This window comes from Brassica oleracea, chromosome C6 (assembly GCF_000695525.1).
Source record: "Brassica oleracea var. oleracea cultivar TO1000 chromosome C6, BOL, whole genome shotgun sequence".
Classification (NCBI taxonomy): domain Eukaryota; kingdom Viridiplantae; phylum Streptophyta; class Magnoliopsida; order Brassicales; family Brassicaceae; genus Brassica; species Brassica oleracea.
In genome coordinates this window covers 14,612,488-14,626,018 of record NC_027753.1, presented here as the reverse complement: position 1 = coordinate 14,626,018, position 13,531 = coordinate 14,612,488, and the positions used below count along the sequence as shown (strand labels likewise).

Here is a 13,531-nt window from a genome sequence, read left to right as displayed (position 1 = left end):
AAAAACGTGCATAATGAAATGACCAAAAGGCCCTTAGAAAACATGAATTCGGCCAAACAAATAGACGCGGAGCGACCTTGGCACGTCGCTCCGACAAGTCGCTACGGGCTTCGGGAGAGACCTCAGTGGGTCGCTCTGAGAGGTCCCTCCGGCTCCATTGTGTTGTCGTCACGCGATATACATGCGAGCGACCTCGGGGTGTCACTCTGGCCAAGTCGCTCTGGGTCGGGAGCGACCTGGAGTGGTCGCTCTGATAGGTCGCTCCGGGTCAGTTCTCGTCTTCCACCGGGATGAGATGGCGAGCGACTTCTCAGGGTCGCTCCAGCGAGGTCGCTCTGAGAGGTAGTTTGGAGCGACCTCATGGCGTCGCTCCGTGATGTCGCTTCCATGCTCTGCTCGTCAAGTGATCACCTAGAACACTTCTTTTGAGCTCAAAATGCACCCAAATGCCTCCAAGAACTCCATGTGGTACTCCAACACCTGATAAAGACTCATGTATGCAAAATGCAACCTAAACGTGGCTAAATCCTAGTCTATATGATAAAAATGCACATGGATGAATGGATAAGACAATAGAAATATTAAAGACATCATCATGCATATATGTTTTTCCAGCGTTTTCTGACTGTTGTATAGAGTCATAGCAATCTGATCTGAGACTTTTTTGGTTCATCTGTAGATAACAAAGCCTGTTAGACTCTATGGAAGTATAAGAATCAACCAAAAATTGCTGAAACAATCGTTTAAAATTCAGTAGTGTATGACATTCATTCTCCCTTTCATGTAGACAGAATGCATACCACTGCCTCATACTGATAGTCTGCCTCTTTAGTTTAGCTGTAGAAGTTGTATCTCTTTTCTTAATCCCAAGTCTGAAGCCATCTTCCCCATAAGTAAATATGAGAGGATATTGAAGTGCCAAATAAGAAGGGTGAATCTCACTAATCCTCTTTAGCCAACCAGTTTGCTTCTCTTGCAGCACAATATCTCTTTTATCCATGTCCAAATTGAAATCTCATGGAATTAATGCAGCAACCTCAGATGCTGTAGGAGTGTCATATATCCTTCCATCTTTTTCACGACTGCTAACAATGCGCATATGGAATGCTTCTTCCGGATTAGTGTTAAATCTATCCTTAGCAGATCTAAACTGATGAACATAGGGGTTCACTTCGTTTAGCATCTTCAGTAAAGAGTCAATGACTTGATTCCGAATTGTCTCCTTTTTAGAGGATTCTGCAGATTTCTTGTACTTTCTGAATTAAAAAATAAGCACAAGAGTAAGTAATTTAATAAATATAAACAATCGAAATATATATAAAAAATTCTTTAATGCCCAATTATAGAAGCACGGTTGGCAACTTTGTTTTCTGTGTCTACAATATATAGTTGTCCAAACTTAGCAGGGTCTCCTGGAGGAGGCTTCAAACTTCCCATCAGATGATAGTTCTCTCCTTGAAGTACAAACATTTTTAAAGGGCCACATCCTCTTTGAACTGAGCGGTCACATCTACCACCAAGCGACGTAAAAGAAAAAACCATATTTAACTGTCGAATATTTTCTCGAAAATATCTGCTCTTTGCATCAATACCATAAAGTAATCGTTGCAGTGTAGGTGGTGATTCTTTTAACAAAGGAAGTTGGACTTGTCCTTGACCACAACAAAGAGTAAACTTTGGTTTATGGGATTTTTTTTGTTGTTTATCCTTTCACCATACCACATTATAGCTCCACAATGTTCACATTTGTGAGTAGGATCACCATCATCAATGTAACCTGTATTTGAAAAAAAAAAACAAAAGCTGAAACTAAACAAAATAACTCAGGAATGATTTTTTTGTCAACTTCACGAATTGATTACCACAATGTTTCTGAGAAGTAGTACGTTTTGGAATCTGGGTACTCTTAGATGAAGAAGTTGGCTTTGTGTTAGTTTTGGAACACCCTTCTTTTGGCAAGACATTGGGTGATCTTTGATCCGTATCTGGAGATAACATAGGGTCGCAGCTTATGGTTTCACAATCACTTGAGTCACTTTCTTCGCTACTGCAGTCATAAACTTGTTCTTTGTATAATTCAGACTCTTCTGCGGATAAAAACCATAATATAAATTGTAGTGACTTATTTTTAAATACATAATTTTCTGCAAGATTAAATGATAAAAAAATTTAGACCTTCATAGTCAAAATCGTATGCTTGATCTTCTTCATCCTCACTTGACGAATCATCTAGACAACCATCAAATTGTGGTTCCAATGTTTTCCTACAACTCTTGGTTCGAGTATTACTCTTTAACTTGTTATCTCCAGCAACTACCTTTCCTTTCCCTTTATCTGACAAAGCTAACAGAGGTTAGTCTCCCTGTCAAACAATTGAAAAAACAAACAAATGAATAAGCACAAATTTTGAATTTCTTTTATTATACCGTTGGTAGATATTTTGGAAACACATGAACCACTCGTAAAAGCTGAAAGATAAAGCTACGAGGCTGATTAATTTATTATTTTGTCACAAATTTAGTCATGTAGACTCTGCAAATCAAACTGGTAGCTCCACATTCATATGGATAACAAATGACGGTTGCTTTCTTGCACTGTGTGATGCTAGACTGTCCGCCCTGAATTATGCATCTGTGGTATATGAATGAGCTCTGAGCTGTTGAAACTCATTTTCAAGATCTTTATGCCTTCCAAATAACTTGTAAAGGCTGGGTATTCTTTATGGTTCTGAAACCATCTTCACCAAATAAGAACAATCTGTTGCAAATGTAACAATAAACTGTCTTAGATTCCTCATGCATTTCATTGCCCAAATGAGAGCCTCTATCTCCGAGTGAAGTGGCGACGAACACGCTCTTGTATTCTTCGCTCCCATTAAACCATCAAAACCTTCCAGTGTGCTATAGTACCCTTGTCCCGAAAAGATTTCATTTCCTGATTTTTCCATGATCCATCCGTAAAACACCATCTACCTGGGATAGACGGTAATATGTGTTTTACGGGTACTCGAGTGTGATCGAATCCATGTGTTAGTGAAATATGCGCCTCAGCCCAAAGTGATGATTCCGTTTCTACCATTCTGAGAGTATCTCTACGATCAATATCCAATTTGCTAAATACCTTGTTGTTTCTTCCTTTCCATATGTACCATAATATCCATGCTAATTGATGATCTTCCAATTCCAGAGAGACCCCCCAAAATAAATGAACCATGTTTGCAAAGAGTGACTGAGTGGAAAAGATATCTAGATCCGATGAAATTCGTGAGAGTGCCCAAACCTGAACCACCGGTGGAAATTCAAAAAACCTGAACGAGGCTGATTAATTTATATGGTTAAATTGTTGAGTTTGATTTCTGATTAACTTTTAAGAAAAATGTGTACTTCTCTGCCATTGGAGATCGAGGTAACACGAGTTCCAAGAGCGCTGTTTCATCTTCTTCCTTATCAATCCGCAGAGATACCTGTTACAGATTGCCCCTCTTCAACTCCTTCTTAAATCCATACCCCATGATCTCTCTTGAATGTGATCTTAACTCATGGAAGGCGGTGGAATTTCGACTATAAAAAGATATGCTTTCATGCTATGAGAATCATCTCTCCATTTCGTATTCAAAAACCAATAATCTTATTTTCAATAGAATGGCTAAAGCTGCAATCTTTTTTTCCGATTTGAAGACCGGATGATGCTCCTCCACAATTCAAATGCGGTTGCTCCATTATTAGGAGGCCAGGGACGTCCGACGCGCTGGGAAACTTATTGAACAATATCTTATGAACATTTTTGTCATACAAAATTAACGATAAACTTATATATAATATATCCAAACTACATAAACTTATTGGATCTATAAAAATCTGAGAAATATCTTATAAAAATATGAGCAATATCTTATAAACATTTTTTCATATATAATTAACGATAAATTTATATACACTATATCAAGCTATGTAAATTTATATCACAAAATAAAGTTCAACAAGACATATAACAATAAACAACCTTAAATCATAAATTAAATTTTGATGAAATTAAACAACCTTAAAGTTCAACTAACTTTATTTAATGAATTAAACTCTTTGTCTACAGTGCCTGACATAATTACCATTACTACCGGTAAATCTTTAGTTTAGGAGTTTCTACATTAAGTAAACATAGTTGAGGAGTTTTACCATTAAAATTAAACAAATAAAAAAAATAAAAAAATCAATAATATTATCTAAAAATTAGTAACTTAAAATTTTAAAATTAGAATTTTTTAAAAACAAATTGTAAATATATGTGTTTGATGTGTTTTTAACATCAACATTATATATTTATAAACTAAAAATGTAATTTTCTTGTTTTTTACATTTTTAATCTTGTCGTAATTTTATTACAGGTAAATCTTTAGATAATTTTTGTTATATTTTTGGGTTTTTACTTTTTTAATTTATACATATATTGTTAATTTTAAAACAAATCAGACTCATATATTTACAGAAATGTTTAAAAATGCTAATTTTGAAAATTAAAGTTACTAATTTTTAGATAATGTTTTTATATTTAGGATTTTTTTTTATTTTAAAAGCAAAACTCTTTAACTATGTTTACTTAATGTAGAAATCCATAAACTAAAAATTTACTGGTAGTAATGGTAATTATGATATGCGAGGATTTAATTCATTAAATAAAGTTAGTTTGAGGTTTTTTCGTTAAATATTTAGTTTAAGAATTTTTACCCTAAACAAATTTGTTCTAGGGGTTTAACAGTTAAAATTCCTATTTATTTTAATTTTTACCTTTTTCCCCGAAACTCGAAATCCCTAGGAAAGTCACTAATCACACCCTGTACATTTCAGTTATTGCGATTTAATTCATTAACTTTTTGTCCTTGATTTTAAGCCCTCACATCCAATAAGTGCTTCGTAGCGTCTGTGGGTGGGGGGTTTTGGAGACTTTTCGCATACAAAACGCAGATCGGATCCAAAACGATGATGTCGTTGAGGAGAATCTTGCTATCTCCGTTCGTAGGTGTCAGCTTGATCGTCGTTCTCTTGGCTCTCTACTTCAGATCTTCCTTCAAGTCTCCTCCACAACACAGCCAAGTACTCTCTCTCACCTTTCTTCTCTCTGCTGCTCTGCACACTCGAAATCTTGTATAAAAAGTCTTTAACGTCTGCTACTTTTGTTACCTCCACTTGCGTACTAATTTGACAAAAGTCCTTTAAACTAATGAAGTTTGTGTCTGCGTTTGTTATGTTCCCATATGGTATATGTGTCTGAGTTTTAAGTAACTAAGCGATGTTATGATGTGTCATGTCTTGAATTTGAGCTTAAATTTTTTTGAAAGCCTCCAGTTTTGATACTTTTTGTTGTTGTTGTTGTTGTTGTGTTATTTGCTTCCAAATTGAAAAGAGGTTGTTTTCTGCTGAAGAATTGGCATTGTACAATGGCACTGATGAAACGTTACCTATACTCTTAGGGATTCTTGGGTAAGTCTTCTTCCTTGTGCAAAGTAACACACGTATGTCTGGCTGGCACTTTTGAACAACTTAGAGTATAGATATATATATGTACATATTGGGATACAGATCTGTATATGATGTCACCAAAGGGAAATCTCATTACGGTAGTGGAGGAGGTTACAATCATTTTGCTGGAAGGTTTGTTTTTGTTTTATCAATATATGTGGACTGGAGAGACTCTCTCATATGTTTCTTATATATAGTTTTTTTGCATGTTTCTCGCTGATGGGAATCTTTTTTCATGTCATTCTTGTACTCAGAGATGCTTCTCGTGCATTTGTTTCTGGCAACTTTACAGGTACAAATTTTTATTTTCCCGCATTCTTTGGTGTGTTACAAAGATTTTAAGTCTCTAGGAAAAATGATCACTGTGCTTTCTTGATCTACCAAAATTCTTGTGACATTATCTTCATGCATGAACAAGTAGTCATAGTTGTTTGCAGAGGATTTGATTGATTATACACCAAGTCCCCGATTATCTGTTGAAACTTCACATTTGTGTGCTATGATTATTTTCTTGTGCAGGAGATGGACTTACAGATTCGTTACATGGGTTATCTAGCAGTGAGGTAATGCTTTTCTACCTTTTAGATAGCTTGATCGATCAAAATTACGGGAAAACTCTAGTCTTTGGGTGCCAGATGGGCTTATTATATCTTCATAGCTATCACTTTCTATTATATGAAATGTTTGTTATTCTACTGATTCGAATTGTGAGCTCAATGAACGCATGTCTGGTACAAATGTTAATTATTTGATAAATATTTACTCTTCTTCGTAGGTGAAGAGCATAGTCGACTGGCGAGGTTTCTACGCCAGGACCTACACGTAAGTTACATGCTTCATTCATCACACGACACGATACAGTGCAGATAATGTTTGGCTCACCCCTAATCCCTGTATAATTAGGTCATGTTGGTTTGGTTCTAACTTCTTAGCTTTTATAATTTGTGATCTCAGTCCTGTTGGAAAGCTTGTTGGACGGTACTACGATAGACAAGGTAATCCCACTAAGCACTTAAAAGGAGCTGAAGCAAAAGCCTCCAGAGGTGCACAACTCATGGAGAAGCAAAAGATTGAAGAAGACAAGCAAAAGAATTGCAACTCACGATGGAGTCAAGATGAAGGTGGAGAGGTATGAATTCTTGTTATCTTCTATCAAGGTGGCATGAAAAAAAAAACAAAATTATGCTAAAGGATAAGCTATTTGTGCAGGTTTGGTGTGATGTTGGGGTGCCAAGATTGGTACAAAGACCATTGGAGATAGCAATAACAGGTTCGATGAGCAAACGTTGCGCTTGCTTTGAGGAAGACCAACTTGATCAGTCTGGTTTGGAGATCTATAAAGACTGTGAACCACTTGCCAAGACTTGCAAAGTCTGAATGTAATCACAGGACTTGGCTTAACCAGCAGCTTGCAATTGCTAGTTTCTTATATGAGCTTGTGCATTCTTGTATTATAAATAGCTAAATACCACAGAAGTCTTTTTGTATGGTTAGACGCCGTGCTCTTTTGCTTTTGCGTCGCCAGATCATGTATGTGTTGTGTGAACGGCACACTGGCTCTTCTTTGTTGACAAACGGCAAACTGATATTCCCTCCATAGCCCGGCTTTATTCATTTCTATTAGAACAATCTGACGCAGAGCACATGTCGTATCTGCTTAGGTTTTTGCTTCTTCCTGCTACCCACGCAAATGTTAGAAGAATAATCTCCCAGATACGCCAGCGGTAAAATTTCACTGGGAATGTCACAGCATTGTGGTTCTCGAAATATAAAAAAAAAGGAAAAACAGCTGCACATAATGCAGAAGGTTCTGTTCTACATGCTTTGAGATCAAGCCTTCGATTTCAGAATGTAAGTTGGTTTCAGTTACAGTTTTTTAAGAATGTTAATGTTTGTCATTATCTAGCATCAGTTTGTTTTCTTTTTATAGATACTCTGTCAAGGAGCTTTAACAGTCTGGAGAAAACTAGGGAATGGTATTAGATGTATAGCTGTTCATTCATGTACATGAATGCTGATCCCATCCGCAAGAACATTGATATGCCATTGTGTGTGTATTCGAGAAAGAGAAAGAAGAAGGATGGAAGTGAGCATATTGACGTGGAGCACAAGGATGCTGAGAGTGACAGTTAGAAGTTGTTTAGAAGATATTGTTACTGCGCCTTAGTATCTAAGAAGGCCAAGTGTTAATTGGAGAATTAGTAAAGATATGGTAAAGGGTTGTTTGGACCTTATCGTTTGTTACAAAGATAGATAATACTACTATTATCTATCAAATTGGTGCAGCCTTGAGCGTTCTGGATCGAACAATCGCGATTACGAAGACGACAAAACCATGAAGAAATCGCAAAAGGTTCAGGCGGAGGATGAGCCGGTGATGTTGGATACTTTTCCGAAAACATTGAGGGATCACACGGCGGCGCAACACGAGACGAGCATTGATTCGAGCTTTGGACACGAAGTCGATGTCGAAAATCGAGGTTCTGGAGAGAAAATAACAAAATCGTTACGAAGAATTGCAATCAAGGATGGATTCGAACTTTCAGAATTTATGCGAGCTGATTGTGAAGAAGGATTCGAAAAGTGTGGAGGTTACGGAGCCAAGTCTGAAACCATATCGATAATTGAGATGGATTAGTGAAGCATGTTGAACTTCCATCTTTTGCTGGGGATGATGCATATGGTTGGTTCGTCTTAGCGGAGAAATATTTTCTAAGCGAAGGTTATGATGAGCGGAGAGAAACTGGAGACTGTTTCTGTGAGTCTTGCAGGTGATGTTTTGAGCTGGTTCAACAACGAAACACACACACGAGCAATTTTGTGAGTTGGAACAAAGTCAAGGAAAGGTTGTTAGCAAGATTTAGCAGAGAAAAATTAAGAGGTCCGAGTCAACCGTTTTTTGCTGTAAAACAAACGGGAAAGATTTCTCAATACATCCATATGTTTGAGGATCTATCGACTCATGTCAGTGGTTTGACTGATAGGCAATTGGAAGGTATATTCATGAATGGACTGACTCCGGAGATGAGAGAAGTGGTGAACATGAGTAAACAGGTAGACCTTCCTGAGATGATTGCTACTGTGTATCAGATGGAAGACAATGCGTTCTATAAGATGGTTTGTCGGGAGATAAATCAAGAAGGAAGGGTAGGCATGGGGCAAAAAAAATTCAAACCTGTCGCACAGTCCTGTACGTCATCTGATTGGCAATCAAAACAACAAGCTAAGAAAACTGGTACTCAAGATAAAGGTGGTGGTAATAGAGTGCAACGACCACAACTTTGGTTATCAGATAGTCAAATAGTAGAGAAGAAGAGGTTGGGACAATGTTTTACTAGTGATGATAAATGGTCTAGGCAACATTGGTGTCCAAACAGATACTTACAAGTGCTGACGGTTGTTAATGGGATTGAAATGGAGATAGTGGATCAATCTTTGATTGAGATTGAAGAAGATACAGAAATTTCGGAGTCCACATTGATGGCATTGTCATTGAGTTCGTTTATGGGAATTTCTTAACCAATTACAACAAAAGTTCAAGGCACTATTATGACGAAGTTTACAAAGAAAAGAGACATAGTAAGACCTGGAGTAACTAGATTTGCATCTGCTTTCCTTTAATGGATAAGAAAGAAAACTTAAAGATGATGTTTGCTAGCAATGAATGGGCAGAATGTAAATGGACAAAGCATCATAAAGGACTTGCAGCCTATCATACAACTTGGTATATGGAGTATTGGGATGGTGTAGGAATGTGTCTGAAAGTGTTTTCACCCTTGGTTAGAGTACTAAGATTAGTTGATGGAGATCAGAAGCCTACAATGGGGTTTTGCAATGAGAGTTATAAGAAGAAGCGAAGAAAGAAATATGCAAAGCACTCAACAATCTGGAAAAAAATACAAATCAATCCTCAATATTGTTGATGAGAAGAGTTATGGTCTTCTTGATAGTCCTCTTCGTTGGATGGCATATCTCTTGAATCCTTATTATTTTTATAAGGATATGAGTATTCAGTTCGACCAGGATGTCATTACTGCTACTTTCAAGTGTGTTGATGCTTTTTATCCGAATGATCTCGATGCTCGAACATTTTTCATCAACACTGAACTTGCAATGTATGCAAAAAAGAGAGAAATTTTGGGCATCCAACAGCCAGCCATTAAAGGATGTTCAAAAAATGATGAAAATTATGATCTAGGTTTGTTTCCTGAGAATTTGTGTATTTTGAATATTTTCTATGTATGATTTTGCTAATCATTCTTTCTAGTTCAATGGTGGAACTTTTATGTAGTTGAAGTTCTAAGTTACAAAAATTAAGGAAGATTTTGTCTCTGATGATTAGCTCTTCGGGATGTAAGCGTAACTGGAGTACTCTCGAAGGGATAAGTATTTCAAACTAAACGAATTGTATATTTCATGAGCATACAAATGTTTGTGTGTCTTATTTATTCAGTTTTATGTAGGTACATACCCAAAAAAAGGAATAGACTTGATGCAAAACAATTGAACAATTTTGTCTATGTTCAATTCAACACGAGTTTAATGGCTAAACGAAATAAGCAAAAAGAGAAGAACGTGGACACTACTTGCAGATTCTGCTACTCATGCTCAAGATTGGATTGTTGAAGAAACTGATGTGGAACTTGGAGATACTTGTGAAACTCTAGGTACCTCATCTAGAGATGATTTGATGAGAGAGTTTGATGAGTCTGATTTTGAGTCTGATGATGAGGAAAAAATTGACATGGAATTTGACTTAGATGATGAGTAAATTTTAGAGGAGATACACTGAACAACATGATTAAAATCACTGTTAGAATTATAGGACAAACTTCTTTTCCTACTTATAGCTTATGTTTGCACGCTATACTACGTAAGTTTGAGTTTTTCTTAACTTTTATTTTTTATGGACAAACTCCTTTGCTTATTACTATAAATAACTAAACATATATATATAAAATATAGTTTGTTAAGAATGCGTCTAGACCGCCTAAAATCGCCTAGGCGTTCTAGGCGCCGGAGGACTACCGTCCGCTTAGCGATTTCTTGAACGCCGCTTTCGGTACACAAGAGAAGGACAATACATGAAAGAAGATATCGTAGATACTCCAACGGGCCATCCCACCTTAAATTGGTTTAATTTAACGGCCCAATATGAGGCGTTAGTACTAGGCTAGGTTACTTTTAGTTCTCTCAACCTTCACTATTAAACCAAGAATTCTCACTGAATTCGCCACTTAGCGGCGATAAAGAGAAGAAACAATGGTGAAGTTCTTGAAGCAAAACAAGGCAGTGATCCTTCTTCAAGGCTGATACGCCGGAAAGAAAGCCGTGATCATCCGTTCCTTCGACGACGGAAACCGTGAGCGTCCTTACGGACACTGCCTCGTGGCCGGACTCAAGAAGTACCCGAGCAAGGTCATCCGCAAGGACTCGGCCAAGAAGACGGCGAAGAAATCTCGGGTTAAGTGTTTCATCAAGGTCGTTAACTACCAGCATTTGATGCCTACCCGTTACACCCTCGACGTGGATCTCAAGGAAGTCGCTACCCTGCTCTTTCTTAAAAGGACGAGAAGGTCGCTGCTCTCAAGGAGGCTAAGGCGAAGCTTGAGGAATGTTTTAAGACTGGCAAGAACAGGTGGTTCTTTACCAAGCTCAGGTTCCGATGACATTTCGTATGGAGTTTTACAGCTTTACTTTAGTTTCTAGGGTTCATGTGTTGGACGACGTGGATCCTCTTTTATCTTGTGAAATACTTTTTGTTGGAATTTCGATTCTCGATTTTCTGTGTTATGATTATCTTATGCAGTTTGATTTACCTCCTCATTTCCTTTGAATGATCTGCTTATGTTTTATATCTTTAGTAGATCTACCTTGTTCATAATCTCGATAGAAAATGATCATTTTGTTTCTAAAGATCAATTTCAAGTAGAGATTGATCAAAATTTTGGTTAGAAAAGTCTTTATTCTGTTACGGCTGAAGAGAGTCCTGATTTTGCAAGAAAAAAAAGGTATAACCAATTATTCTGTAGTTATTTAATTGTTCGGGAATGTTTCTCACTAAGGGTCGGATCATTAAGGTTCTGATTGTTAATGACTGTAGTTTTAAAAATTGGGACATTTATTAAAATCAACCCAAATATTCAAGTCAAACTTAAAAGTGTACCCCACTTTCAGTTAAATGCAAAACCAACCTAAAGAGCTAGTGAAAATACTATTTAACCCTTATGACAAAACAAAAAAAACATAAATGTATTTTACGTTTCTATCATTTGGAAATCTACACGTAAAAAACGAAGTCTACAAATGTTTAGACTTTCTAAAAAGTCTACCTTACAGACTTAGTTTGTAGTCTACACTCTAATTTGATCTAAAATTTAATTTTGAAAATGTATAAAAATTAATTATAGTGATATTTTTAACTAATCATCAATATAATGGATAATATGAACTAAATAGATTAAAATTTCATATAATTGAACAATTTTCAAGAATATATACTAATTTGGTTATCATGTGGTAGACAATATTCATAGTTTAGAAACAAAAGGTTCTAACATGTTATGTCTTTTAGTGGTTGATTTCATAGGGTTAGATTTTAGATTTTGTTTTTTTTGTTTTATTAACTTAAATCTTCATATTAATGTTTAGTAGTTTATATTTTGTATAATTGAGACTTTTTGATTATCAAGCAAAACATTTAGAGTTTGAGATTTGTGGTTTAGGGTTTCGTAGACCTACAAAAAAGTCTATTTAGCTGGAGACGTCTTTTTCAGTCTATTTTATTGGTGTTTACATAAAATCTATTTAAATTAAATTTACATATTTATAAATAAGAATGTTAAATCATATATTATAAATATTAAAAATAAATAAAAAAATTTAGTAAGTTATTTTTTTTTATTTTCGCAAATAATAAAGGGAAAGAAAAAAATCGTTGTAGACTTACAAAGAAGTCCACACATCAAATTTAACCTAACCGGATTTAACCAATATAATATTAACCAAATCGAATTTAAACCAAACCTCTTTTAACCTAACCAGAAAAGTTACCGAGAATATAAATACGATTTGTTAAGCTTTTTGGGGTAAAAAAACCCTAATCCCCGCCGTTCTCTCTCTCATGCGATTTTCGGGGAGATTTCCGGCGAACTCTAGCCACACCGTTTCCGCCGCTTAAACTAGTCGTTGTCCACTCCGTCGCTCTGGTAAGTTAAATGTCTTCGGCTTATCTTCGGCTTCGTCTGCTCCGTTGCTAAAAGTAACCACCTTTATCTTTTTCTTTTTCAGATCTGAGCCGGCGACTTCTAGCGAACGGTGCTTATCGTCCAAATCTCTGCTTCCTGTCAGTCTCACGGCTTCTACTCTAGCGAGCGAACAAACTGTGTTTCATCTTTCCAGGGAACGAACGGTACTTCATCTCTCTATGTCTTCTCTCGTTTAACTAATAACCTAACTAGTTGACTTATATTCCTGTAACCTCTCTCTTAGTTTGTTAACTAACCTATTAGTTTCTTCTCTAATCCATTTTCTGCTTCCAGTCAGTCTACTTTAAGGTAGACATCATTGTTGATATGTGGACATCTTTTTGAATTGTTGTATATTGTTTTTGGCTTCCGTTGAAGGATGACAAATTTAGTTTGGTTAGATGGTTTCGTATTCTCGATTTATGATAGAGTTTGGGTTATTAATTTAGTTTGAATGGTAGAATTCTCGTGTAGACTTCATTTTGATTTATAGACTTCTCGGGTAGACTTCATTTTGCATTGTAGACTTCATTTTGAATTGTAGACGTCTCGTATAGAATTCATTTTGAATTGTAGATCTCGTATAGACTTCATTTTGAATTGTAGACTTCTTTTATTCGTTTGTAGACTTCTCTTGTGTAATTTTTTGTTTGTGCTTTTTTTGTTGCAGGTTTCAAAATGGATAAACTTGATTTCCCACAGAGGCTGTATAGTGTAGGCTAGGAACCTTTTCCGAATAAAAGCATTGCCTACTACAGCGATGACAACAAG

The 13,531-nt window shown here is 36.2% G+C and overlaps 1 protein-coding gene and 2 pseudogenes across 2 annotated transcripts; 2 read left to right on the top strand and 1 right to left on the bottom strand.

The window, feature by feature from the left end:
• LOC106297558 overlaps positions 1-2,968 on the bottom strand; it is a 14,722-nt pseudogene extending 11,754 nt beyond the window's left edge.
• A 1,904-nt stretch (positions 2,969-4,872) lies between these two features.
• On the top strand, positions 4,873-7,110 carry LOC106296862 (membrane-associated progesterone-binding protein 4). Of its 2 annotated transcripts, XM_013733098.1 has the most exons (8): positions 4,873-5,087; positions 5,398-5,474; positions 5,574-5,645; positions 5,768-5,805; positions 6,033-6,076; positions 6,289-6,335; positions 6,468-6,642; positions 6,723-7,110. In XM_013733098.1, the coding sequence occupies exons 1-8, from the start codon at positions 4,974-4,976 to the stop codon at positions 6,888-6,890; spliced, it is 735 nt and encodes a 244-aa protein (XP_013588552.1). In that variant the 5' UTR covers positions 4,873-4,973; the 3' UTR covers positions 6,891-7,110. The 2 variants fall into 2 exon arrangements, with proteins under 2 accessions (XP_013588552.1, XP_013588553.1); XM_013733099.1 differs by lacking the exon at positions 5,574-5,645.
• Positions 7,111-10,775: 3,665 nt separating this feature from the next.
• On the top strand, positions 10,776-11,327 carry LOC106299405 (annotated as a pseudogene).
• The last annotated feature ends 2,204 nt before the right edge of the window (positions 11,328-13,531 follow it).

Coding starts and splice junctions, on each gene's coding strand:
- LOC106296862 (XM_013733098.1), top strand. CDS start 4,974: ATGATGTCGTTGAGGAGAATCTTGCTATCTCCGTTCGTAGGTGTCAGC. Junction 5,475..5,573: donor ATACTCTTAGGGATTCTTGG/GTAAGTCTTCTT, acceptor ATTGGGATACAG/ATCTGTATATGATGTCACCA. Junction 5,806..6,032: donor TGTTTCTGGCAACTTTACAG/GTACAAATTTTT, acceptor TTTCTTGTGCAG/GAGATGGACTTACAGATTCG.